The sequence below is a fragment of the Prinia subflava genome, chromosome 3, assembly GCF_021018805.1.
Source record: "Prinia subflava isolate CZ2003 ecotype Zambia chromosome 3, Cam_Psub_1.2, whole genome shotgun sequence".
Taxonomy (NCBI): domain Eukaryota; kingdom Metazoa; phylum Chordata; class Aves; order Passeriformes; family Cisticolidae; genus Prinia; species Prinia subflava.
The window spans coordinates 15,524,237-15,551,092 of record NC_086249.1 but is presented as its reverse complement, the minus strand read 5'-3'; the positions used below and the strand labels follow the sequence as shown (position 1 = coordinate 15,551,092).

Genomic DNA, 26,856 nt, shown 5'->3' with positions numbered 1-26,856 from the left:
TAGTGGTTGCTGCCCTTGCCGACGAACACCTCAAGTCCTTCAGCAGCAGAAAGTCGGGAGCGGGAGGTTTGAGAAGGCAAGGACTGGGAAAAGTCTTGTAAGATATTTGAACCTTATGGCCGGCGCTCACACTCACTCACACGCAGACATTCTATCTCTGGGTACCGCAGTTTCTGTCCCCTGGTGAGGGCCGTGAGGGGAAGCAGCAGGCTGAGATGCCGGCCGCGCACGAAGGCGCAGAGCAGTCACGGCCATCGTTCTGATGGTTCCCCGCTTCTGCCCTTCCCCGCAGAGCAGCTCTTCCCCATCTTACACGTAAACGCCAAAATCACAAGCGGGGTGCTTGTGTGTGCAGGGGTACGCGGAGTCAGTAAGGAGACAAGGCACGGGGGCGCAGCGGGTGGCTCCGGAGGGGCGCGGGGGCAGCGGCAGCCTTGCGTGCCGGGCGGGCGGCCGGGATCAGTCAGCGCCGCTGCCCGCGGGCCCCGGCGCCGCCGCTGACTCAGAGCGGCCCCGCCGCCGCCGCCGCGCTTCGCACGCGAGCCCGGCTGCCCGGCACGGCCAGCGCAGCACGCCCGGGAGGCAGGAGCTGCCCGCGGGGGCGAGGGCTCCCCAGCCCAGCACGGGATGCTCTGGGAGGCGGGAGGCGGGCAGGAGCGGCTGGAGGAAGGGAGGAGCGGTTTTATAGCCGTAATCCCGCTCTTTGGTGAGGCTGGGACAGGTAAATTCCCCTCTGCCGACCGCCTGACCCCGTGGAACGGGGAGCGTGTTTGGGCATGGGCCGGGGTAGGGTTGAGAGGCTGCAGCTGGGCCGGCGTTGGGTGGGGAGGGTTTGGATGTTGTTTCCGTAATACACTGTTAAGTTTTTCGCATGTGTTTGCTCCCTTACCTGCGGGCTCCCCAGAGAGGTGGGGGCTCCTTTCGTCTGGGCGTGTAGTGACCGCGCTGTGCTTTGCGGACAGTTTTTTTTTGTGAGGGAGAAAGGGTGTGCCGAGTTAGATGATCCCATGTTGCAGATTTGTTTGTTTGTTTGGTTAGATTTGGGGGTGATATGCGACCAGGGCACTTCTAAAAGTGTTTATTTGTGACATGTTTCTTAAAGTGTTCCTGGGTTTGCTATTCAAAAACCTAGAAAATTGCAGCACAAGTCCAAGCTAGCTGTTTTGACAGTAGCTGTGATAAAACTGCTTTATTAAAGTTCCCCAGTGCCGTAAGACGGTGGTGTTCAGATATACACCACAGCATCAGGTACACCTCGTACTTTGTGGGAGAAGCATTAACCTGCTCACTGCCATACAGGGGTGTATCTGGAAATGGTTTAGAGAACATTTGCTATCAACCCCGAGCTGCACTGGTTACTGGAGATCTTAACAGAAGAAATATTTACAAGTGCTGCTGCTGTACATGTCAGTGAAGAGCACAGATCGTTTATCTTGACCTTTATATTCACAGCTTCCTATCTCCAGGTTTACTGTAGCACCCTTGTTAAATGGGTTCACATGTTGGTTTTGGGGCTGTTTTATTCTCATTTCACTCGAGAGACAAAAACTTTGGATGTGAGGGAAAATGTGTGAGTGACCCAGTGTTTGAAAACAAGTGCATTAAGTTCCCTGCTTAGAAAAAATACTTCAAGATGGTTGTTTTCTCCTGATTGTAACATTTTTCTCTTCTTTCCAAAGGTGTCATTGCCCATGCTTTTCTCTGGGGTGCCTGACATTACAAGCCCTGCCAGTGACGGATTGCTCCCTCTGGAGCGGAGCACAGACCCTCCCAGGTAACCTTCCCTCCAGCAGCAGCTCCCCAGCGCTGTGCTCAGATCAGCTTTGATACTTGGAGGGCACAGAACTGTAACACAGCCAACGCGGCTGTGTGACCTGCAGGAGGAATCTGTTTTCAGTTGTGGTCAATTAAATCCAGAGTTTTTGTTGTTTTGTTTTTGGTTTGGGTTTGGGTTTTTTTAAGGAAGGAAACCCACATAAATCAAACCTGGCTAATAGCCACAGGCTGTTTTGTCCTCAGTTTAATGCCGCCTTTGTCAGTTAAACTGCCGCTGTGGCTGTGGGCCCATTCAGCCTTTCAGGTCACCCCTGTTTCTGAGCTGCTTCGCTCAGCATGGAAGTGGGAAGTCTCCTATTTCTTCTTTTGGGGTGGCAAAAAACGTTGGAGCTACATACAATTATTTTAGCCATCTAAGTAATTAATTAAGCCCTTTCTGGTCAGAAAAAGACTTATGGGTTTTAGATTTGAAAAGAGTTTTTATTATTCTAATGATAAGGTTGACTTGACAGAAGTCCTGTTTTGTAAAAATAACTGGTAGATTTTGCTGGAGAGAGAAATTGATAATTTTATTTGGAGTTACCCATTTTTCCAAATAGATACCCCAGAAAAATAAAGATGTATTATGTAAAATCCACATACGTACACATGGCATGTAATGCTTTACTATTCATTGAGAAGCAATGCTTCATCTGAAAAGTCGTTAATCTGATTAACTGTGTTTCTAAAAACACCCTTTGTTCATATAAACCTCATCCTTCTTCTTTGGACTTCTTAATAGCAGTTAGGTTTAAAATTTTTCCACTTCAATTGTAAGTGCCTTTTGCTCCATCATATATTATTGTGGAGGGTTCCCTATGGGAGTGAAGGAGAGAGGAAAAGAAATACTTCTCTGTTAAATTGACTCCCCATAGGTCAGTAATTTTTTTCCAGCTCATGTGCAGTGTTAGAAGTATGGTGCAGGCAATTGTCATCTGTAAACCTAGAGAAAAATTCTTATATCAAAAGACAAGAACAGTAGGCACTGTTAAAAGTTTTTTGGGCAGCTCACTGTCAGCTATCCAGCACAGAGGGCTGGCAGGTAATGCAGACATTACAGACTCATGTCATAACACATAAAATCAAAATATGGAGCACAAATGCAGAAAGTACTTCAGTTCTTGACATGCATTTGCTCCCACATGAGTGCCCACAGGGTACCAGGGTTCATGACTGACTCCCTTGAAGCAAATCTCAGACCTGACTTAAATAACTGAGTAAATAAAAACCCTGGTTTTGAAGCACCTAAATTGGTATGTGGCAGCATGTCTGTCCCCTGAGTGGACTGGCTATATGTGATGCTAATAGGTGGTTATATCCCCAAAACCCTTCAGCTTTCCTTTTAAAGGAATGTTTGTTTCCCTTCCAGTGGGCAAGGAAAGCGTGTGGTTAAAGGGTAAATCTACAAGTTCAAAAGCAAATAAAAGGAACCTCTGAATAGCTTTGCATGGCATCTCATGATTTTCAGTGAATTTTGTGAGTTCTGAGGATAAAGGACGGCTACCTACCCTTATGGGTTTTGACAGATGCATGTGAAATATAATCTGTTCAGTGTTTGCTCTTAGTGAACCAGAGGATTGCCTGCAGCCTTCTCCAGCTGTGCTGGTAATGCCACTTGGAGCGTGAGGCAGAACACAGGCTTGTTTTTTTCAGAGAAGAAGGAAGAAGATGCATGTCACTATTTGTCCTCTCCATGAACATGAGACATTCTGTCAAACGCTGGTAGTTACCCTGCAGCTGTTAGCAGACACTTTAGCCTTTGTGGTTTTACACTACAGTTTGTCCTGTCCTTACAGCCACAGGAGAGGAGCAGGAACAGAGATGCCTAAACAGAGAACACAGATGCCTAAATCACCGTGACCTTGCCCTGCGCTTTATCCAAGTTGCTTAGAGGCACTTGAAGGAAGGTGCAGCCAGCAGCATCAGGAAACCTAGTCCAGCAGCACGTATTTGGATGGCTCCTCTCTCTGTGAGGCCACAGAATTAGGAGTTTCACGGCTCTTCAGAGCTGTTGGAGATGAATCATTAGCATGAATTCTGAGAGACACACTAATCCAGCTGGGTTCACTACTGGGTAGGTAGTCTGTGAGTTAGGCTTTTAGTCTTCTCTGTCAGCCAAACCCCAGCTTTCTTGAAGTTAGTCATATAAAATTCCAGTTGATTTACAACAAAATCAGCAGTTTCCATACTGACTTTAATTAGTATTTATTTGGACAAGAGTGGAAATAAGGACCTATAAGCATCATTATAGTCCAGTTGCACAAGTACTTAAAAATTAAGAGTAGGAGAGTTACCTCTCCTTTATGAATCAGCAGGGGTTTCAGACATTTTTAATAGCCTTAGGAAGGTCACAGCCTCTTAAGTGGCTGTACAAAAGTGTGTGTCACAACACCATCAATGCAGTTGCCAAAACACAAGTCCTGGAAGCTAGGGGATTATGAGGGTTGTTCAAGGTTTATTTTCTTCTCTAGCTCTAGATATTTCCAAAGCCGCCTTCTCTCTTCTGGGGAGATATCTGAAAAAGTTTTTCAATTACTTGAGTGTGTTCCTAAGTGATTGGAAGTACCATGTTCTTTGACTAGATCTCATAATATCTGACACGTTTTCTGGAGCTGAGGTTTTGGGCATGTCACTGCACTTTTCAGCACATTTGTTGCTGCCTCTCAGCACCACTCTGTGCATAGTGTCCTGGCTGGTCAGGAGAAGAGCAGAAGTTTATGTATGTGCATGTGTTTCTTGAAAGCTGCCAAGCTTCTACTCTTAATTTGCAACACCTTTTAGAGGTAGCGTGATTGTATCCATGGTGGGTAACACCCACAGGTTCAAACACAGGCAAAACCAAAGATGCACCTGTCTCTTTTCTCTATCTCTCTCTTTTTTTTTTTAATCTTCTTTTTTTTTTTTTTTGGTAATGGTTTGTATCTTCTCTCTGTGGGAGGCATGAGTACAAGTTTCTGTGGTTTCAGGAGGAGGGGGATGAGGATGTATGATGGGGGAAATGGTGATTGTAGTCACGCACTCTCCTAGGCAGCGCATAGAGGGAACTCATGTGAGTGGTCAAGTCAGGTGCATGGTGCTATATATGGCAAACATTTGTGCTGTACTTAATTATACACGGTGTTTCTCAGTGAAAAAGCTGCTCTTTGCATTTAAAGTCTGACTTTTTGGACATTTTGTATAACAGTTCTAAGGCAGAAAATTTGGATGGATTTTAAAACCACTGACCAAGTTTCATTCTCTGAGCAGATGACACACAGTTTCACAGTCTGGTTTTCTTTGCCTCAAATTGGGGGTTAAAGAAAGGGCATCCTTTGAGAAGCAGCTATTCTTTTCTATTCATATTAACTAGTTTTATCTGTGTAGAAAGAAAGAGGACATCAGGTTCTGGGGACTCCATTGTCCAGTAGAAGACAGAACGTTGCTTGGTTGTTTTGTTTTGGTTTTTTTTCCAGAATTGACTAGTAACATTTGGATGCATCCAGTTATTTCCTGATATTATTGAATCCACTTCACTTTTGAAGGATCTGCTTTTTAGAGAGTGAGCATTCACCTTTTCTGGCTATCAATGCTTTGCAATGGTTCTGAAGCGAATACAAATGAAAGCCCCCGAATTCTCCTTGTGGGAAGCATTTTCTTTGAGATAGAATTCTCACCTTACCATCCCTGTGACCTACTCTCATCCCCAAAGCAGCTAAACGCAGTCCAAATTTGAAGAGAAACATTTGCCTTTTTTTTGGGGATCTGTTGCTGAGATGTCTCTTGTAAAATCCCGTGTACTCTAGAAAATGTGAGAAGTAAACAGCAGAGGATGTATGTTTACTTACCAGATCTTGGGAGATTCTGACTAAGAATGTGATCTCTAACTAATTATGAAACAGTTTTGAAGTTTGAAAAGATGTATTTTGGCCACAATGCATTATTTAGATGATTGATCTTGATAATGCTGAGTGCTCTCAAACCATAACAAGTGGCCTCAATTTCCAAAGCTGCTGCAGTCCATCACAGAAACATAAGTGAGGTGAATTGGGAAAAAAACCTGTATGTTTCAACGCATATTTTATAAAAAAGTACCAACACAAGCAGCCTGGCCTTTGGCAGGAATTTTTTACCAACTCACAGGTGGAAGGCTGCCTTATTTTTTACCAACTCAGAGGTGGAGGGCTGCCTTTCTTCTTGAAGGCTGTTGATTTCCAATATACTTGCTTTCTCATCTCCCATATTTTGCATTCTTTTACTTCATTATGAAATCAGGTCTTAGCTGCCCAGATGCTTGAGGCCAAACCCCCTGTGTCATTTAGTAAGACTGGACTATTCCAAAAGCTCCTGTCACTTGCAGCGACACTCCAGCAGCACACTGAACACTTGCACCTGCAAACTGAGCAGCTGCTTGGGTTTTTATTGAGACCTAGAGTGCACTAATTGCAGGCTTTGTGGTATAATGTTAAAATGTTAGATGAGATACCGTGGGCCCTTTCTGGTTTTCTAGGGGTTTCCAGCCACCTCTGTGTGTGACATTTGGTAGCACTGTAATTACTTCTGGGGCCATTTAACACATCGGTTCCATCCGCTGTGGATTTAGGGAGCTCTTTCTTTGTTCCCGTTCATGACTTGATCACCCTTTCTCTGACAATATGCAGAATGCTGACATATTTGGTAAACAGCCTGAGGTGATCGATTTGCCATTGCAGGATTGTGGCTCTCTGCTTTCTGTTCTTCACTTGCCATGAAATGTGCTCCTTAACTGGGTGAAGCCTTTTAAGCCAGACAAGAATCATAGAATCATTTTGATCGGGAAAGACTTTTAAGGGCATTGAGTCCAAGCGTTTCAGTTTGACATTTTGGGACGCGTAATGATTTGTGCTTACAGTTTGTAAAACTACTCACAAGTTCCTCCTGACCTCAGGAATGTCTGGATTTATTTTAAAATAATAAATGTTGTGGGGGAAAAAAGCCCAATCCAAATTACTTGCCAAGGTCTTTGGCAGGTGTCATATCAGAACTGCACCATTTCCATTTTACGTAGCAAACCAATTTACCGTCATTCAATTCTTTTAACATAGATAAAATAGGCATCCTGTTACATTATTGAAGTCTACCACATTAAATACATTCAATCACAGTAATTTTGGTATCATCCTAAGATATGTTAGTGCCAACAAAAAAATAATAAATGTTAACACGGAATAGTAAAAGTTCCTGAAGTAAAGCTGTTCAAGCATTGGTTGTTTATTCTTTAAAAAAAAAATTGAAATTAATATTTACCATGTCATGAAAGTGTCAAATGACCTGCAGCTCACAAGAAAGTAAGTTACACTAATTTGGATGAAAGTCTGAAAGAATCTGGCAAGTTTTTCTTTGCTAAATTAGTTGCCTCTTCTGTCTTTTATTTCTTTGCTCATGTGTAGCATTTGCTTTGGCATTTATACGTGATTCTCCTCAAGACTGGCAATATTTATCAAGTTTATTTGTTATTTTCCAGAAACTAAAGCTTCAGGCATGAGATCTTGGTGAAGTTCCTTAGTAATTTTTCCAATTTGATCTGGTATTTTGAAATATTAAAGAAAAAGAAAGAAAGAAACCAGCAGCTCTAAATAGAAGTATTTAAAGTCGTGTAGATTGAATGTGTTCTGAAGTATTGTAGTGCTTTGGGTGGGGATTGAGGGAATAATGAAAAAATCTGACTTACTGGTTTTCTTCTATAATAAAAACCATATCTTAGATCTTAGTTGAAATGCAAATCTTGGGCTTATTTTTTTTTAAAAAAAAAAAAAAAAAAAAAAAAAAAAAAAAAAAAAAAAAAAGGGGGGGGGCTCTTGTTATACACTTGTAAAGGTAGAAAGAGGACAAGACATTGAGGAGAGACAGCAGTTCCTGAGGGTCACTGTAAATAAATGTAAAACTTTATCACTTTAAAATCGGAACTGACACTGGTCTCATCCTCAAACCCTGGCAGGTCTGGGAACAGTTGATGCTCTTCATGTGTAAGGCTGAATAGGGAGTTTGGGAATTAGGTGGGAGTGGGAAGGGAAGTCTGTCTATCATGTGGAGGAAGAAAAGCAAAATCTTTTAGAAGAAGTAGTGAGGGAGGAAACAAACACATGCAGTGAAGGGAGGGGAGAGCAAAAAGCTGGTGTGTGTCTCTGTGATACTCCCGTTTTAGCTCAGGTGAGCATCCCAGTATCCTACTGTGTGCCAGAGAGCACTCTGCCACCAGCAATTGCTGAAAGACACTTCTGCCTCCCCCGAGCCTGCAGAGCCAGCTCTCCACCTGCTCTGCTAGCCAGTGGTGCGGTGTGGAACTGGCTGGGGAGCTGGGCAAGGTGTGCACACCTTGGTTTCCAGGTTTGCACTGCCCCTGCTCTCATTTCTCTGCGGACATAAAGCAGCTCAACTGTTCAACAAGGTTTGATACAAAATGCAAATACCAGGATTTATTTATAACACCCAAAAGAGTTATTCCCATCTAAGGACATTTAGAAAATACAGAGGTGTGAAAAGAAAAGCCATGGTGACTGTACACATGCTGCAGTTACATCAGAGGGATACCACTTCCATCGCCCAGTCTCCAGGGGTTTTCTCTGCTTTTTTCATGAGCTGTGTTAGCTGATACAGCTGTCTTCCCTTTGAAGCCTTCTAGAAGGTTTGCATGTGTGTTACCTTTCACTCTAGAACTCACTGGGTCCTTTTCCTTAGTAGAAGATAACAACTCTTTAGTTCTGACTAAGTAATCAGAAATTGAGTCAGGTCTTAAAAAGCACAAGTGTCTCAAAAAAGTCTTAAAAAGCACAAGTGTGCTTTTGTTGGTCTTCTTTTCTTTAAAAGAAAGGTTAAGTGTATGGTTTTGCTTGTCTCCTGGTATATCTGCCTTCAAGTCTGTTTTTTTCTGAAATCAGAGGGGTTAAACACTTTATTATTATGATTAAAACTAAAGATTTAATGCTGTAATAAGAAGCTGAGACTTCAAATGCACAAGACTCTAGTTGTGAGAACTGATAATACACAAATTCATTAAAATATTGGAATTCTAAGTTCAAAAATCCTCCAAAAACCCCAGAATTGATCAGGTTGGTTTGAGAACATTGTGAACTATTTGTGGGCAAGCTAGGAACCAAAAAGAAACACTCGGGATGCTTTTCTTGCACAGAATAAAAACCTATATGCACATAAGTTCAAAGCTTGTCTCGGAGAGCCCTTGACTGAATCACACGGTTCTTCTCTGTAGTTTGTAACACTTGTACTGGGGTTGCAGCATAAGCATTTGTAGCTATTTCTTGGTATGATGGTTTCACATTTACACCCCGTGCATTGTCACAGCAATCATTGTAAAGTAATTCTGTGATTAAGGTTTCCTATTCCATCTATCTGCATTTAAAAGGAAGCAACATCCCTCCCACCCGAAGCACTGGCTGGATTACACTTGCACTGCCTCTGTTGCTCGTCTCTTTCTTTTCCTGCCACCTTTGGGGGAAAGAAGTGCCTTCCTCCACAGTCCCAGCTCGCAGTCAGAGGGACACAGAGCGCTTCCTCATCCTGGTGGCATACTCCCCTGCCACAAAATTGGATAAGGAATGGCTCAGCTGGGTGTCCAGGGTATCAGAGCTGTTGCTGCTGATTTTCACCTGTGGGCACAGGCACTGGAGCATGGCTCTGCGGATGTAGTTGTCAAAGCAAAAGTAAATTAAAGGGTTGGCACAGCTATTGGTAAAAGCAAAAGGGCTGCTCACCTTTATGCCCATCTGAGCAACCGTGCCAGAAAAACAGTCGGGCTGCTTTAGGAGTCGCAAAAGGATGGTCATAAGCTTGAAAAGGTTGAAAGGAACCCAGGAGACAACAAAAGCCGCCACTACAATGAAGACAATCTTGATGGATTTTCTCAGTTTCTTATCACGTTTCCCAGCCTTCTGATAGTGCACACAGAGTCTCTTGGTGATGGAGCAGTAAAAGGTTAAGATACTCAACAGCGGGAAGAAGAAGGCCAGGATTAAAAGCATCAGTGACATGAACTGTTTGGCTTCTGTCACGGCTTTGTCTGCACAGTGAGTCTTTCCATCTTGCTTCTTCAGTTCTCTGGACAGAAGGGTTGGCACGCCCAAGCAGCAGGATAACAACCAGACACAGATGCAGAGTGCTGTGGAGCAGGACCTTGTCCTGACGCGTCGCGCGATGGAGGGCTGCATGATAGCCAGGTAGCGGTCAGCGCTCATACACGTGAGGAGCAGGATGCTGCAGTACATGTTGACTGAGATCACATAGGAACTCGCTTTGCAGAGGAAAGCTCCTGCCCTCCAGCCATTGTCCGACACCTCCATGTCCACCCACAAAGGCAGTGTGGTGAGGAAGATGAAGTCAGATGCAGCGAGGTTGATGATGAAGATGTCAATCAGCCTCTGGACCCGTCGCTTGACGATCAAGGCCACTATCAGGATTGAGTTGCCAACAATGCCCACCAGGAACACGGCACTGTAAAGGATAGGGAGGAAAGTAGACATATGTTGCAGGTGGTGGTTCGGGCACTGGTCATCATAGTAGTAGTCATCGTAGTTGAAGGTGACTGTAGTCGTGGATGACAGCTGGGGGACTTCCATTTCTGGCCCAGCTGTCCTCATCCTCTCGCTGTGAGAGGCTCTGAGCTTCCCCTACCCTTCCCTTCCAGGCCTTCTTTAGAAACATTTTGTCAGTGAGCAGGGGGAGGGGGAGAGAGGGGAGGAGAAAAGTGGTTTTGTGGGGACGTAATTTGTACTCTACATAAGCAACGAACAAGCAACAAGAGCATCGTATTAATCAAAACCCTGCCTTCAGAATAAATGCGTGTGGCTTTTTTAAAAATCAGGTTTAGTTTTACTGATTCTATCTCCATTTTGCATTTTCTGGCTCCAGGTTTTGCTTTTCTTTCAGGTGGAGGGAAGGTAGTTTTTGAGATTCTGAACTTTTTTTCTTTTAGGAAAGTATATCGGTAGTTTGAAGAAATTTGAGATTGTACCAGTTTGTAAGAACTCTGAGAACAGTGAATTCAGGTGCCCCAACCTTTATCTAAAATTCAAAACATTTTGTATAAATTGCTTGTCAGGGCAAGTCTGACTTTCCTGAGGCTTGGAGGTTTTTACTTTACTTGACCGTTTATGATTGCTGTTTTCTGTTTGAAAGTAATTCTCTTGTATGAATATATGCAGGGAGAAACATTTAAAACTCCTATGTCCATTCTGCCCTGTTGTTCTTTATCAGTCCCAGTTTCTTGGCTGCCCTGCCAGTGCCCCCCTCCTGCCCTGCAGCCCTGCCAAGTCCCCTAGATCTGGACTCTCCACACCCAACCTTAGGAATGTACTAGAAGCTTGGAGAACAGTTTTCCAATGTGTTGTATATTCTTCTGCCATTTGAAACTTGGCTTGATGCTCCCATCCCCTGCACAGCCCTCCTTATCAGCCGTAGTCCTGGACTCCAGAGCAGTGGTTTGTTCCTTCTCCTTCTGGCTGCACAGCCTGTGGGGCTCTTGAGCTGTTCTCATACACAGCACTCGTTTTAACGAGCTCTGATTTCCTTCAGCTTTCATTTGCAATATCAGTATTGCTCCAGCTGTGACTTACCCTGCAGACAGCCCTTTCAGCGTGGCATAAATCAAACAGAAATTCTCATTTTTAAAACTACTGAATTCATTACAGCTTTGTCAGTGCATACTAATTTGAAACTTGCACTATTGGTCTTCATCATCCTTCCTCTCTTCTAAAAATAAACTCATTTTCTCCTTCCTCTCCCTCTCACCAGCATGTTCACAGACCGGGGGGCCTCCAGGATTCTCAAAGCTTGGAGGAAATCGCTTCCTGCTGCATCCCCAGGCAGACAGACTGCATCTGTGTGTGTCTCCACATGCAAAGAGCAGCTCCCAACTGCATGCACAGCGGGTTAGTCCCTCCAGTGCACTCGGGATGCACTCAGATTCACTCTCCCACTGCTCAGGTTATGTGCTCCTGGGCAGCAGGTGCCTGGTAGACTTCCAGACACCTGGAAAAGCAGGAGCTGCTGTAAAACGACTGGCTGCTGGATGGAAGGGTCTTTGGGTGGGCACTGGCTCACGTGTAGATATTCTGATATCTAATAAGTACCCATTTATACACAACTGCCTTCCTATCTGTCGGGCACTAGTGGACTCTAGCTGACTATTTTTATGGAACGTGTAAACATTAACTTAATGAGTGTAATTCAGCCATCACAAACTCTGAAAAAAGATCAAGGTGTATAAAAACACCCTGGCTAAGATGATTGATTTGTACGCCACAGATGTAAATGTGAACCTGTAACGAATAACAAGCTAAAAGTCATCTTCCTGCCATCTCAAAGTGGGTTTTAAGCATTCATCCTAGAAATCACTCCTCTTCTTAGTAAGAGGCAGTAACTCTGTTTAGTTAGTTCACTCATGAATCAGAGTAAAAAAACTCCATAGATTTGTAAAATGACTCACTGTTATTCTAGAAGTAATCTCCTGCACCTGATTGCCTAAAACACAATTCTTATTTTCAGTGAAATGTAAAAGTCTCTTCTGTGGTGATTAAAGTGAGTAGGTACTGTTGCTGCAAGTCTTTTTCTTTATGAGAGACTTGTCAGTGGTCAGTTACTGTATGCATTTGTGTGCCAGCTTATTTCTTCCCTGGCAAAGCTGGGAGAAGGACGCACGGAACCAAACTCCTAAAACCCTTCAAATCGGGTTGCAATGAGGACATTGCAATTGGCATGCAAGTGACATCAAGTGTAAACCTGCAAGAAAACAGGCTAAAAATCATCCTCTCGCCATCTGAAGAGTACAAAGAATATACTGAGTTTTCAGCCAAGACTTGTGTAAAAGTGCCCAAGTAGCTTACACTTTACAAAAACAGTGTTTGATGAATTCAGTCCAGTGGTGAATTTTGTGTGATCTTTGCTTATTGCTGCTTCAAGGAATGTGTTTTAGTGTTTTGTTTTGGTTGTTTTTTCCAAGAAGCACTGGGAAATAGAGGCATTCTCTTTCTATTGGTACTAGAGCAAGAGACCAGCTGAACCCAACACTCAGTCCTACATTAATTCTGTCTCTCTTGCAAAGGTGGATCTATGTTTTATTTTACTCTGCAGTTAGAAAATAACAGCCTACAAGAAGTTACCAGCTTTAGAAATCAGACACAAACTTCTCTTCACTCCATTGCACACTCTTTAACACTCCTTGAAACTCACTCCTTCCCTCGCCATCTCAGAGCAAACACGAAAATTATGTTTGCATCATAAAGATAAGTTTATGTCTATGTATTCCTGTGTTTGTGGTTCCTCACTAGGTTGTCTCCCTATGGTTTAATAACCTTACTCACTGAAATAAAAAAATAAATAATAGTCCTTTTCCAACAGGGACCAACTCTGCTCTACTTAATTTGCTCTGTATTCCTTGAATGCTCTAAGCAGACTTATGGATGTCACTGCATGTTGCTGTATTCCACAAGCAATACAAGCACCCTTATCTGGGTGAAGATTTTTGAAGATAATCTAAAGCATTGTTGTGAATGATAAAGTGATCTGATTATCCAAGTGGAGCAGCAGCAGGCACATTTGTCCATAGTCTGGGATGCTTTTATGCCATAGTGATTCACTTAGGGCATCGTGTAGGGTCTTCCCAGAGCTCTCTTTCCTGAAACAGAGCCAAGCTATCAAAAATACCGAGCACATGGAAATTCCTCTCATAACACTCCTGCATAGATATTCCATAAAGCTCAGGAGGACAGTCTCCATCCTCTCCTCATCCTACTCCTATATTTCCACATCATTTTCCTCCTCCCAGGCTTCTCTAGATACATGCAAACCCTTTTCCCCCAAAAAATACTCTGCTGAAGCAACCAGCTACTGGTTTTGCTTGGGTGCATGTTCTTCCATTTGGGATACCCATCTTGTCCAGCCCTTGACACAGCTCTGAACAGATGAAGCTTCTGCGTGCTGAGTAGTGCTGAACCTGAGAACCAACTTAACTTTTATAACCAGGCAATCAGAGCAGGTACTGTGATGGTGGCACTGCATTTGGCCAGATCTGCTTTAAACTGTGTATTTCTCAGATGGTTCTGCCTCTCTCAAATGCACCTGTGAGGTCTGCCAGGTCAGAGTTTGCATCGTTCCTTAAATCTTCCTCATAGGAATGCGGAGGTATTTCCAGCAGCAGCAAGGGAAAAGCTTTCATGTCTTTGTTCATGGTTCTGTACTGCCTGTGATACAAGTGTTATGGTAAAGTGTCACGTAATTTGTGGGAAAAATGCACAGGAAGTAGCCAGTGTTGCTGATTTTCTTTGTAACACACACGATCTCCCCCTTACAAATTTCTGCAATTGAAGCATTTCATGTAGCAAGGTGTGGGTGTAGTTTTTTGGGTTGTTTATTTTTTGTTCTTTGTTGTTGTTGTTTAACACCCTCTGTTTCACCCTCATTTAGTTTAAACGTCATTTTATTCCAGCTTGTACATGCACTTTTATATAAGCACAGGCATCTAGATAAAGTAAGGTACATATCTGTAAATTATTAATAGTGATAAATGCTGAAAAGGACAGAGGTTCATTTGGCTGTAAAATAAAGTGTACTAGTTTCTGAATGATTTTTAAATAATTTTAAAAACTATGTAAGAAACAGATATAATTAAAAAAGAAAAAAAAGAAAAAACCCCACACTAAATTGGCTGAAACTGCCCTACTGTGCTGTGGCTAGTTGAAGGCAGGCTCAGAAGCAATCACATGAAGGCTAACCAATGGAAGTTTAATGTCTCAACAAAGAGAAAAGGGTGGAACCTATTCAGGTAAAATTATGGGCACTGAGAGAGTGCATCAGGATAGACTGAAATAGTTTCACGCTGAGAGCAGCGGTCTACAAAATGCAGTGCAGGAAGAAAATATTTTTGTACACTTAATTTTAAAATATTGATTATTGTTTCTTGTCATTTATCTCATCCTTTTTTTAATTTATATTTTTGTGTAAGTTGTATAATGCACATTATTTATTGGTGCTGTACTACATGTGTATAATTCTAAAAAAATATTTCTATTTAATAGGCCTGCCTGCTCAAAAAGTTTTTACTGACAAGGTACATAATAAAAAGGTTTGGAGACCACTGACACAGAGTCATATTATAATGCCTCATGCTATTCATATTCATGGTATTTGGGAGAAGCATATCTAGAAGGTTTTCTGTCTGTGAAAATTATACTACTGTGTCTTGTGCCACAAAAATATTAAAGAAAAATAAAGAAGGCAGAAATAAAACCAGGCAAACTGTGTAAAGAAGTCTGAAGGGAATCAAAATGATTTTCTGCTCAATCAGGCTGTGTAAAATGCTCATAGCTGGTGCCTAAAACTAAATCTGCCCTTTTTGTTATTGCAAAGAGAATATTTACTAGGGGAGGTGACATCTTGTAAATCAGCTAGTAGTTTTGGAAAAAACTGAGAGAATTTTGAATACCTTTTTCAGGTCTGAATCAGTAACTCCTGATGTGAATGTGATACGTGAAGAAGCTTGTTTTGCCCTGTATCAGCTTCATTTAATACAGATGGTGCCACCTCCTACAAGTGTTTACTTATTTCCTTAGATTGCAAGAACTAAAATTACAGACATTTTGTACTAAACAATCTAATTATTTTTGCAACATATTGGGGGTTTGGTTTTGTTTGTTTTGTTCGCAGCACTCTGAAGTTAAACTCTTTGTCAGTGCCTGGGAAGTTAGTAATGCTCATGTTCCAGGTCTGCTACCAAAGAAACTTCACTTTTGCAAAAAGCAGGAACAGCATTTATGCTATAGCCCTCAGCATTATTCCCTTTGTGCTCTCCTGTGCACAGTAGAGCAAACTCCTACTTTGAAAACCTTCCCAGCTGATCCTATTCTGTAACTAAACTGATCAACCGGCAGTTTTGCTGAGGCACACTGTGAGGAGGTGTGAAAGGAAAAAAAAAAGAAAAAAGGCAGTTGTTGGCAAGGAATGACCCCGTGCATTCACTTGTCATGTTTTTATTGGGTTACTCTTACTATATGGAAGGGTATTTTTCCAGAAAAAAAAAAAGGTGAAACCTGTAGAGAGTATATGATTTTAAATAAATGAAAGGAAAATGCAGCTCTTCACTCTGGATGCTTTTGAGAAGCTGCACATTTCATATTGATCAGGGCAGATTAGGCAAAAGAAGAGACCTAATTTAATAATGGAAGTAGAAATGGCTGCAAATGCAAAATGCAAAATGCAAAGCTCTTCAGATTTGATTTTCATTTTTATGAAATTAGAGCTTTAGCAGAAAAACTGAAGATGTGTCAAATAATTCATTGCACTTTACAGTAAATGGTTCAGATTCTGCTTTTACCACAGCTTAGAATACACAGGGGTTTTGTTGGCTTTTTTTCCTTTTAATCTTTTCTGTCATCAACCTTCAATAGCTTTTCCAGGTATACGGAAAAAAGTTCCTGGTTTTTTTTCTTCCCTATTGCTACTACATGTATTTCATAGTCTTGCAAATCCTTAGTTCAATAAATTAATTCCTTATATAAACTTCTCTTCTATAAATAAAATTGACTGTCCTTCTGTGATACATTTAATCGAGAGAGGTTTTCTAATTGCTCAGTGATTTTCATATCCCTTTTCAGGTTTATCTCTACCTTGTCAGTGTATCAAAACTAGATATGTTATTGCAGAGCCAGCAGCAATTCTAGATGTGATACCACTTCTCTCCTCCTTGTGATTTCTCAGTTTGTACATCCGAGGTTACGGGAAACTTGGGGGTTTTTTGGGGCCACGTCTTGACAGTTGGTACTTCACCAACATTTTTCCTTTTAATTTTGCGTTTCCCATGTATTTTCCTTATGGCAGGTAAGTAAAGCCTCTAGTCTTTGCTTTTAAATTAATGAGCTCATCGATGACCTTATTGAAATGCATGTTTGCTTGCCCCGGCTGCATGATCAGGTCACCCTGTCCCAGTGCCTTCTCCATGTCATTATTTACCCTTCCCTCGTATCATCTGTGAGGTTTATCAGCAATACTCTGCTTTCTTCCAGGCTATTGATAAAGATGCCAAGTATTTTAGAGTCCAGGATAAATCCCAGACAGATCCCAAAATACATCTTTGTAGACAGTTACATTATGAGGTGGTGCTGAGACAGCTCCACGTTCCAGGTGGGGCATAGAGACATAAATTTCTCAAATTAAACATAATTTCTAATACTTTTTTTAAATTAAAAAATTAATGTTGCATCAAACCCAAGAAGTTTAGTCTATGGCTGCTTTCATCTCTACATCCTCGTTTCTGACCTGGCTGTTTGGCACAGGAGTTGGTCAGGATAATTCCCCAGAAGTCCTCAGAGGTGTGAAAGCCTCGGATGTTTCTGGGGTTTTTTGTGTGTGGGGTTGTTTTGTTTTTGTTTTTTTAATGTGCCTGTTTGGAGTCTTGTAAAGCCAAGGCTAGGTGGGCAGGTCTCTCAGCCAGGGGAGTTGTTAACCACTTTTCAGAGTCCTCTTGTCATTTCCATGGTTTCGTGTACAGGGATGGAGGGAAATGGCCGGTGTCAGGCATGGAGCCACTGTTGCAAATTTTTGCGATTTTTCCTGATTTTTTTTTCCCCCTTACTTGGTGTTTTCTCGAGTCATTCAGCCAGGTTGTCACATCACTATTTTTACAAGCGACCATGAGGAATAGAAAGAACTAGACAGGCGAGGGCAGCCAGGTGGGGATCAGCCTCTTCTCCCAGGGGAACAGCGACAGGAGGGGAGGACACGGTGCCGGGAGGTTCGGCCGGACTCGAGCAGGGATTTCTCCCCGGGACGGGTGATGAGGCGCCATTGGGAAGCGCTGCCGGGCGTGCTGCGGAAGGGGAGGCAGGACTACATCTCCCAGCGTGCCCCGCGCGGGCGGGCGCGGCGGGCGGAAGCGGGGCCGGGCCGGGTGCGAGGCGGCGGCGGCGGCGATGGGCGGTGGGTGCGGGGCCGGGCCGGCGGTGAGGGGATGGCGGCCTGAGGCGGGGGACGGGGCCGGGGGCTCAGGGTGTTCCCCTCGGGTTTGCTGTCGGCCCGCGGCTGTCGCCCCCCGCGCGGGGCTGTCGCCTGGGAGGCCCGAGACCCCCGGGCGCGGTCGCGCTGTGTGGGGATGCCCGGCCGGCCCGGCCCGGGGCTGGGCTGGTCCTGCTGGGACAGGTGCTCTTGGCCTGAGTGAGGGCTTGCCAAGTAATTTCCTCTCTCCATCTTATCTTTTTTTTTTCTCGTTAATGATAGCACTGGAAGATGTCTGTGAAGTAATTTCAGAGTAAAATGATGATGTCCAGCCATTCGGTGTGCTCGTTGCTTGCAGGTCACTTGTTGTGAGCTGGTGGTGTGGAAGGAGCTGAATGAATGGAACGCTCAGGGCAGAAGGGAAGTTTGCGTTTCGTGCTCTCCGCTGGCCATAGGACCCAGACAACGCCGTGCCTCTGAAGAGACCTGGAATCATCGGAGCTGTGTGTCCTGAAGGAACATCTCTGAAGGTAAAAAAAGTGTTTGGTAGCAATCTTTCCTAACCTTTTGTTGCCCTGAATATAGAACGGAGAGTCCAGCTTGGTACTGTTTCCAGTCCTCTCCCCACATTGGCACCCTCTTGTAGGCCTTCTGCCTAATCCCTTTTTGATTGCTAAGCAAAAAGCCTAGCCTTTTTGATTTCCTGAGAGAATGCCAGCGAATGCAGCAGGGGCTCTTTGTGATGTCACGTAAAAGGAGTTTCTTAAATGTGGTGACCCGCAGTTGGCTGAAAGGAGTGACCAGAGCAACAAGATAAAAATATGCATGTTTTTGTATTCCCTTCTGCCATGGTACAGTAACTTCTTACAAAGGCTGTCCAGTCTTCAGCCTTAGAGTTGATTTTTTGCCAGAATGCTTGTGTTTGTTCCGTTCTCTGTTTTTTCTTTCCCAACTTTACTGACTTGTCCCCTTTGTTTTTCCCATCTTTGAAGTGCATGCAGTCTAGTCATTCTGTTGGGTATTGCTTCCAGTTTGGCCTTTACCTTCTCTTTTTTTAATCTTTTTTCAAAAATTTTCTTTTTTGAAAATGTAAAGATTTTTATGTGTCTCACTTATTTTAAAAGATGAATATAATTGCAGTATCTCATTAAGCACTTTTGCCTGTTTACAACCACCTAGTGTTATCTTAAATTTGTTGCACAGCTTAGTTTCAGGTGTAACTTGTCTGAAATAGCTTCTGCTGTTAGACAAAAACGTGCTGTCTGAGCTGTGTGAACAAACCTGTTAAAAACAATGAAGGCTCTTGTTGACAGCCTTTTTGGATAAAAAGCATTTTAATTTGTTATCAATCTTTGTGTCCTTATAATTAGTGTCATCTTTGGTAGTAGTAATGTTATTTTTTCACAAGTAAGTTTATTCTAAAGCACCTCCTATACATTGCTCTGCACAGAATCTTTTGTAAAGCGTGGCAATAATCCTATAAACACGCTGTGAGTTTCCTCATGGACCTCTCTGGTAACTATTTCTTACTGACTGTGCTCACTGCTCCCTTTGAGCTCGCTCTGGGGCTGGCAGGATGGTTCTCTCCTTTGAAGGGACACCTCATTTAAGGGGGAGTGTGTCTCCTGTAAATGAAGATGCAGTGGATATGCACAGTGAATGGACAGGATAGACAAGTCTGGTCCACTGGCAGGAAAAACTGGTTCAGGCTTTGCATGAGGTGTGGTGGGGTTCTTCATCTTTTCTGTGAGTGGTTAAAGTGTTAGGCAGAAGCACTGGGGGGGCCTTTACTGTAAGGGATTGGTGTCCACTCTTGCCTTGTCAGTGTCCTGCCTGTACTGAAAGTCATTTTGGGACAGATGCCACACAGATTCACCCGCCAGGTTTTGGGGTCTGTAGCCCCCTTGGCTGCTCTCTACCTGTGCCTGCAGTTACATGACAAGGATTGAGTGTGTATACATTGCCATGTCCCTTTTACCAAGTGGATAAAGAGCACTGGGCAATTTGCTGCTTGGTGATTAAGCCTTCATTTTGCTTATGAACTGGTCTTGGCTGCCAGCTGACATCAACTCTGCCGTGCTGCCAGCACAGCAGCACACTGGAGGCTGGTCCAAACGTGTCTTGTTGTTTTTTAATGGTGATCTGGTAGGGATACTGCCAGCACTAGTGTCCTGCACATGGCAGCAGGGATATGTAGCTGAAAGTAAGACTTTTGGGCCAGTTCTTTTCTTTCTCTGTGTTAGGTATAAGTTTGATGGGGCTTTGTCGTTGTCAGCATTTATATTGAAAGGTAGTGACAGCAGATCAGTGGCCCAGTAATGTCCTGGTTATATTCTTTTTCACCAGACACTGCTCTGAGGATGGAGCTTGTGGGTCGTTGTGATCCCTCCATCCAGAGAGAGCCCTGTCTAAAGAGAGGAGTCTGTTGCAGAGGGTTCCTCTTGCAGCAGATGTGATTGCAATATAGTGGAAAATCCAGACCAGCCTGCTCAGCAGCCTGTTGTGCTGCTTGCTCTGAGAGAGATCTGCTCAGCTCTGAGTGCGGCTGCGCAGGAGCTTTGGCCCTGCTGGTGCCACTTGCCCTGTTTGCTTCTGGGGTGATGAATGAAAGGGTGAGGATCCCTCAGTTAGCTCAGTATGGCTGAATGGTGAGGTCACAAATATATAGAAACTTGCTGTCCCTGTCCCATGTCCTGTCTACCAGGAGCAAGGTGCTGGGATATCAAAGGAGAGTGGAAGTACATAACCACTGCACAGAGAATTTGCTTCCAAGTCTGAGCTTGATTCTGTGTTTTCCACACAAGTAAACCTGGCTACGATGTGTTCTCTCTCTCAATATTTCTATTACATGATAAAAGTTCACAGCTTGTAGATTATTATTTAAGTACAGTTGTGGTGTGCAAACTTCGCAGTATTTCAAATGAACTTGTCAGTTCACCCCAAATCAGTTCTATTCTTTCTCTTTGCTAAGGATGCAGTTCAAGGATGGATATTGCAGAGAGTGTGCCTCATTTAATATGGAAATGAAACTGAGGAAATGATATGGGAACACATAATTTCTCCTCCTTGTTAGCCAGTTTCAGACAAATAGAGGAGCAGATGGAGAGGGAAAGAAATAAGAATGGTATTGTTAACAGCAAACATTGATGCTTTTTGAAATTTCCTTCTTCAATTTGCAGCTTGTTTCTTAGTTCATAATTCCTTACTGACAAGGCTGACTTGAGGCACTTCACTGTTTTTTCCTTATGAATGTTGAGGTTTAAGGCAGTCGCTGTTTCAAGTTGCGGTTCCTTCAGTTGCAAAGAAAGGAGACCAAAATATTTTGATCAAAGTGTGTGGGAGAAGAGAAGTAGAGCAAGCAGTAGACAAGAGCTGATTAGATAGTAGCTCCTGCCACCAGCCTACCTCTAGCTGCTGAGCTAGTTTCTTTTTTTTTTTCTGGCAAGTGCCTCAAGCCTGATTCATAATTATCCATAAATTTAATCAAGCACTGAAAGCACTTGAGAACAACTGGCATCTGAGAGGAGTCCTCTGGTGTATTGCAGCCACAAAACATTTTTTGTATAACCAATCAGTTACTCATTAAAGTCATGGTATTGTCATAAGCATGTGTGGCATTTGTATTTTCCCCATGCCTCCTGTGACCCTGAGTCTGCCATTTGGGAGCATGACCCCACAAAGGAGGACGTAAATGACCCCGAAGGGAGGGACACGGAGCAAAGTCCTCATGGGGAGCATATGAAGGCGTTTCAGTTTTGTCACATTTTTCCCATGGAACAGGCCACCCTCCTGCATTGTTCTAGGTCTTCAAGAATACCAGGGTATATATTGTGGCATTATTGCAGCATTTATCTTGATTTCCAAACTTGTCGTCCAGTGCTTCCCTCATGTTCTGTCTCTAGTGCCTGGATACATTTCTCTCTTCCCTAAAGGCATTCCAGCTCCTTGGCATGGCTGCCCTTTGTGAGCAGCCTGGAAAGGCTTTTTTGGCGTGCCTGTGGTTCTTGTCTTTGCTGTAAACACAAGCTGTGAAAGCCGTATGGGGTGGCAGGCTAAAAATAACTTCTACCCTTGATAATCTCTTAAGGAAAGCTAAGTCTTCTTCCTGGGCGTTGTGGATGGAGTCTCTGACGTTCCCTACAGTCGGGATCATGACTGGCAGTGAGCTGTGGCATCTGCTTTGGGCACGGGTTGCTGTTGTTCTTCAGTTGCTGTTTGAGGGCGAGCTGGTGGTGCTGTGTGGCTGGAGAGCACTCTCCAGGATATTAGCCCTGCTTGGAACTCCCAGATCCAGTGGATGCTGGCCAGCACTGTAGATTTGCTCAGTGTTCCTTTGATTGCAGCAGGTAGGAAAAGGAAGACGTGCATGTCCTGAAGGGACCTTGCAGAAGGGGGCTGATGGCACTGCTGGCTAACACTGTACTTGCAGAGCTGCTCACTGGTCGCTGTGCCCCCAGCCAGGCGCCATGATGGATAACCGGTTTGCCACAGCGCTGGTGATCGCCTGCGTGCTCAGCCTCATCTCCACCATCTACATGGCTGCCTCCATCGGCACCGACTTCTGGTACGAGTACCACACGCTGTCCCCCGCCGAGAACGTCACCGAGGCGGGCAGGAGCATCTGGGAGGAGTTTGTCAGCAAGGACGCGGATGAGAAGACGTACACGGATGCGCTCTTCCGGTGCAACGGCACGGTCGGCTTGTGGCGGAGGTGCATCACCGTCCCCAAAAACTCGCACTGGTACAGCCCACCAGGTATCTCCGGAGCAGTTGTCACTTCCCTGGCTTCCCTGGGGTGCTGTGTGTTAACTTCCTCAGAACAGATTTGTGCCACTTTGTTCCTCCACAAGGCTTAGTTCTAGCTTTTGTTTTGGTTGGTTGGATTTTAAATAAAAACAGAAGAAGTGAAGGGCAAAATGGTCTCTGGCTGTCAGTGCTGCAGTTTCTGGTTTTGACACATGATACTTGATCTAAATTTAGTCTTACAAGGTTGATTTTTATTTTTGCCTCTGCTGTCCAGTTGGAGATACATTTATAGTTGCTCTACCAGTTACACTCTTTTTAGGGCAGATCCCGGGATCTAGCAATGGAATAAAGACAATACCTTTATCTAGGAGGCACTCATTCCTTTTAGCTAGTCATTCACTTTGTTCACGTCACAAATATCCCACCATTGCATCAGCACGCCTTGGACTCCTTGAATGGATATAGAGTGAAATGTTTGTATTATTTTTTAAAATTATTGGGGGGTAAAATATGTGGTAAACAATTATTTTAATTGCTTCAAAGCCGATTTTGGGTACTCTCTGTATGTGCGAACTCCTTAATTTTGAGCCCTCTTAAAGATGTACTTTCAACTACATTTTGTTGAGAAAAAAACATACATGAAATACCTTTCTTTTTTCCCCTCTCACGAAAATACTTATTTTGGAAGATGTTTAAGCCAGTTCTGCTGCATAGTATTCTCAGATTCTGAGGCAGAAACTTAGTGTCAAGAAGCAAATCCTTCATGTTCTTTAAGTAGGCCCTTCTGTCCCGTTTTTGATTTAACTGGTAGTACGAGAGCACATTCTGCATGTGGAGCTAAGCACACCTTAGTTAAGGGACCCTGAGTTCAAGGATATGTGACAACATAGCTGAGCATCGTTCGCCACCGCAGTACTTTGCCAGTCTGTTACACATGACCCAATTCTCTGTGGATAATCCAGGGAAGCTTGAAGATTCTGCATATTGGAATGCTATCCCTTAGTGCAGTACCTTGTAACAGACACATTGTGCCAACTGCATCACAGGGAAGCATCTACAGGTCTGTTTGGAGGGGTAATTTCTTTTTCACAAATGGAATTCTGAGGAGCTGCGTAGCTCAGATCATTGGGAAAGGAGGATTTGAAAGGGGGGAAGGAAGGCTGAGGGGACATACCTAATGGCAACTTTTTCTTTTTTTCCACCCCCAGAAACTGATATGACTACAAACTGCATCAGTTTCTCCCTCTCCGATCAGTTTGTAGAGAAGTACATAGAGCCTGGAAATCACAACAGTGGCACGGATTTCAATCGGACCTGTAAGTGTCTTGTCACTTCTGGCAGATAAACAAGTAGAATTAAAAAAACCCTGTTTCTCAAATTCAGTCACTAGTGAGGAGAGCTTCTGTCTTTTTCGGTCTTACTCACCATTTATTGTTTTTTACAGTTGCACAGGCAGTAGGTCAAAGTTTAAAAGGAAGATATAGATGTGTTAGCAAGGGTTTTGCCTGTGAATGCTGTACAGGGATTTGAGAGTTAACAAATTAGGTTCTTTCTGTTTCAGTGGAATCTTTGGTGCTTTTTGACTGTGAATGTCGAATGTCTGACAAAGCAGAAACAGCAGGGTAGAAGGGAGTGTGAGATGGTGGGAGAAGATCTTTTTCTAGCCCATCTTCAGCAAACTTGACTCGTGTGTTCCTTTCACGTGCAGATCTGTGGCGATTGCAGTTTCTGCTGCCCTTTGTCAGCATCGGCCTCATGTGCTTCGGGGCTCTGATTGGGCTCTGTGCTTGTGCCTGCCGCAGCCTTTACCCGGCCATTGCCACTGGAGTCCTGCATTTCCTAGCAGGTGAGTGTCCTGCCACCCTCCTGCAGCGGCTCAGGAGGGCCCCTGGTGAGCTCACTGAGCTTTGCTGCTTCCTTCCACAGGGCTGTGTACGCTGGGCCTCGTTGGCTGCTACGTGGCTGGGATTGAGCTGCTCCATAGGAAGCTGCCTCTGCCGGAGGATGTGAGGGGTGAATTCGGCTGGTCCTTCTGCCTCGCCTGTGTCTCAGCACCTTTGCAGTTCATGGCAGCTGCGCTTTTCATCTGGGCAGCTCGCACCAACAGGAAGGAATTCACCCTCCTGAAAGCCTACCGTGTGGCATAAGGGCTGCTGCTGCAGTCTGGGCTCTCCATGCTAGAGCCTCTTCTCCCCCAGCCCTCACTACTTTTTTCGTTTAGTCAGAATTTTATCATGTACTGCATGCTTCTTGCCAGTCAAGACAATTTAGCCTGCAGGCCCTGAAGACAAAGACCTCTGGGCTAAATGACCAAAGCCTGCCAGAAGTCTGCAGAACTTGAACAGGTTTTTTAATTGGGTTTTTTTTAAGAATTGCTATTATTTTTAAGCTACATTTGGTTTTTGACAGTTCCCCTTAGTTAGGTGTACGTGCCCCTTCCTAATTTTATTACCCTATCAGCCCGGAGGAAACAGAAGTGGTGTTGTGGGGTGGAAGAGAGACAAGAAAAGGTGTGGGTACATAAGAATGGGAACCTCAGTGCAAAAATAACACATAATCAAGAGCTGTCTGCTCTGTGACTGAAGCAGGCAGTACCTACAGGGAGCACCCAAGAGAGATGGGGGAACTCAGAAACCTCTGTTATGGCATTACTGTAGCTGAATCAGTCTGTAGTTCAGCTCTGGGCCTCCCATTATCACTAGTTTGCTGCATTTTGTGGCATCTGCCAAAACTGCTGGAGTCAGAGCAGGCAGCTGTGGCAGTGCCTGTACAGCACACCCTCCTGAAGGCACACTCTGCACTTCCTTCTGCCAAGGAGTGGGATCAGATGGTCGTCATGGAGCTCTGTCCTGCTGTAGCTCCACTGCTTCCAGGATCCAGGCTAGTTTGGTACCTGCACTACATGTGATTGTGCACTCTAATCTTAATTTGTGGTGCTTTTGCTTGATGTGGAATAAGGCTTTCTTCTCTCTTGTTGAAAATGACCTCCTCACAAGTTTTTTGGTTTTAATTTGATTTAGTGTATGTGTGTATATGTACATATATAAACTTAACTTTTTTTAAACCTCACCTGTTTATCCTGTATAGCACACAACAGGGTTTTTTTAAAAGGTGCTGTTTTTTTCCCGTCTTGTTTAAATTCAATAATAATAGTAATAATAAATACTCAGAAATTTTCAGCATTGCATGAATCTGATGGGAGGGTGAGGGAAAGATCTAGAGTGGATTTTATTGGGGAAAGTAGAACCAGTGTCTAGATCACTCTCTGTTTTCATGGAAATGCCACCAGAAACAATGACGTTAAATCAGATTTTTTTAAATTAAATTCTTGAGCTCCTGCTAACTTGAAATTTTCTCCTGCTCATCGTTGGTGGTCACAAGATCCCATAATTTCTAATTAGTTCAAAACTGTTATATTTATTCTAAATCACTGTAACTCTAGCCAGACTGGGTGACATGTCATATCTAGAAAAAGATGTTCCAAGACTGAACTGTTTAATTCTGAGGCCTTAACTCACCTTGTTTCCTTACTGCAGGCTTAATAAAAGAAGTATGCCTTAGGAGAAATAATTCCCTACAAAACTGAAGTGATGGCAAGGATTCAGTGAGATACTAGATGATGAGAATGACACAGAAAGTGGCATTTTTATCTCATGGCTGTTTTTCTATTGTGCCTTTTTGCCTTTTTTTTTTTTCCTAGTGGGTGTTTCTACCCAAGCTACGTTTGTTGGATCAGCAAACAGCCCTAGTTATGATTTCCCTGAAGATCAGGTGTAACTGCTTGTGTAATTTCTTTTTTTTTTTCCTCAAGTATGTGACAGGGTTCTTTTTTATCATTGTTGGAGCCTTTACAAAGTAAAACAAAGATGATGATGAAAACCAGAATCACTGAAAAAGCAGTGGCAAACCATTCGAGATTATCCTCTTTCTCCTGCTGTTGAGTAATTTTCATTTTTCTTCTTTAAACAGTCTCTTTCCTCCCCTGCAAAGTCTGGGCCAGTTGTAACCTCATGAGAGGGGGTGTGGTACTTTTGTGCAGTATCTGAGAGTAAGTGAAAATCTGTGCTGCCTGATGTGTGTGATAGGGTGCTTTTTCAGAGTCATTATCCTGACTTAGATAGATAAGGCCTAGCTGCTCAGCTTGTCGTGTTCCTCATGTGCTAGAATTACTAGGGCACGCAAGCCTCAGCCTGGGTCAAAAGGACTGAAGTTGCCATTCTGCAGCTTGAGAGGAAACACTGCTGCTGATTTTATCTGGTATAGTTTATGGGGTTTTGTTCTTTTTTTTTTTCAGGAGCTGGCAGAATAATTATAGTGTGTGATTTTAATCTGAGCAGTGGAAAT

General features: G+C 43.6%; 2 protein-coding genes across 7 annotated transcripts; one reads left to right on the top strand and one right to left on the bottom strand.

The window, feature by feature from the left end:
• Positions 1-600: 600 nt before the first annotated feature.
• Positions 601-25,581, top strand: LOC134548842 (claudin domain-containing protein 1-like). 6 transcript variants are annotated; one of them, XM_063393981.1, is made up of 7 exons: positions 601-721; positions 1,680-1,774; positions 18,125-18,296; positions 22,224-22,521; positions 23,721-23,828; positions 24,221-24,358; positions 24,439-25,581. In XM_063393981.1, exons 4-7 carry the CDS (start codon positions 22,233-22,235, stop codon positions 24,657-24,659), a joined length of 756 nt encoding a protein of 251 aa, XP_063250051.1. In that variant the 5' UTR covers positions 601-721; positions 1,680-1,774; positions 18,125-18,296; positions 22,224-22,232; the 3' UTR covers positions 24,660-25,581. The 6 variants fall into 6 exon arrangements, with proteins under 6 accessions (XP_063250051.1, XP_063250048.1, XP_063250053.1 ...); XM_063393978.1 differs by lacking the exons at positions 601-721; positions 1,680-1,774 and adding an exon at positions 17,615-17,751; XM_063393983.1 differs by lacking the exons at positions 601-721; positions 1,680-1,774 and adding an exon at positions 17,615-17,751 and having other exon boundaries at positions 22,196-22,521.
• Positions 9,246-11,567, bottom strand: LOC134548841 (G-protein coupled receptor 15-like). Its single transcript, XM_063393976.1, has one exon. The coding sequence runs from the start codon at positions 10,419-10,421 to the stop codon at positions 9,318-9,320; it is 1,104 nt and encodes a 367-aa protein (XP_063250046.1). The 5' UTR covers positions 10,422-11,567; the 3' UTR covers positions 9,246-9,317.
• Positions 25,582-26,856: the final 1,275 nt, after the last annotated feature.

Excerpts from the sequence above, each read along its gene's own strand:
- LOC134548841 (XM_063393976.1), bottom strand. The coding sequence starts at position 10,421 with ATGAGGACAGCTGGGCCAGAAATGGAAGTCCCCCAGCTGTCATCCACG.
- LOC134548842 (XM_063393981.1), top strand. The coding sequence starts at position 22,233 with ATGATGGATAACCGGTTTGCCACAGCGCTGGTGATCGCCTGCGTGCTC. Across the intron at positions 22,522-23,720 it reads GCACTGGTACAGCCCACCAG|AAACTGATATGACTACAAAC; the intron begins GTATCTCCGGAG and ends TTCCACCCCCAG. Across the intron at positions 24,359-24,438 it reads AGTCCTGCATTTCCTAGCAG|GGCTGTGTACGCTGGGCCTC; the intron begins GTGAGTGTCCTG and ends TTCCTTCCACAG.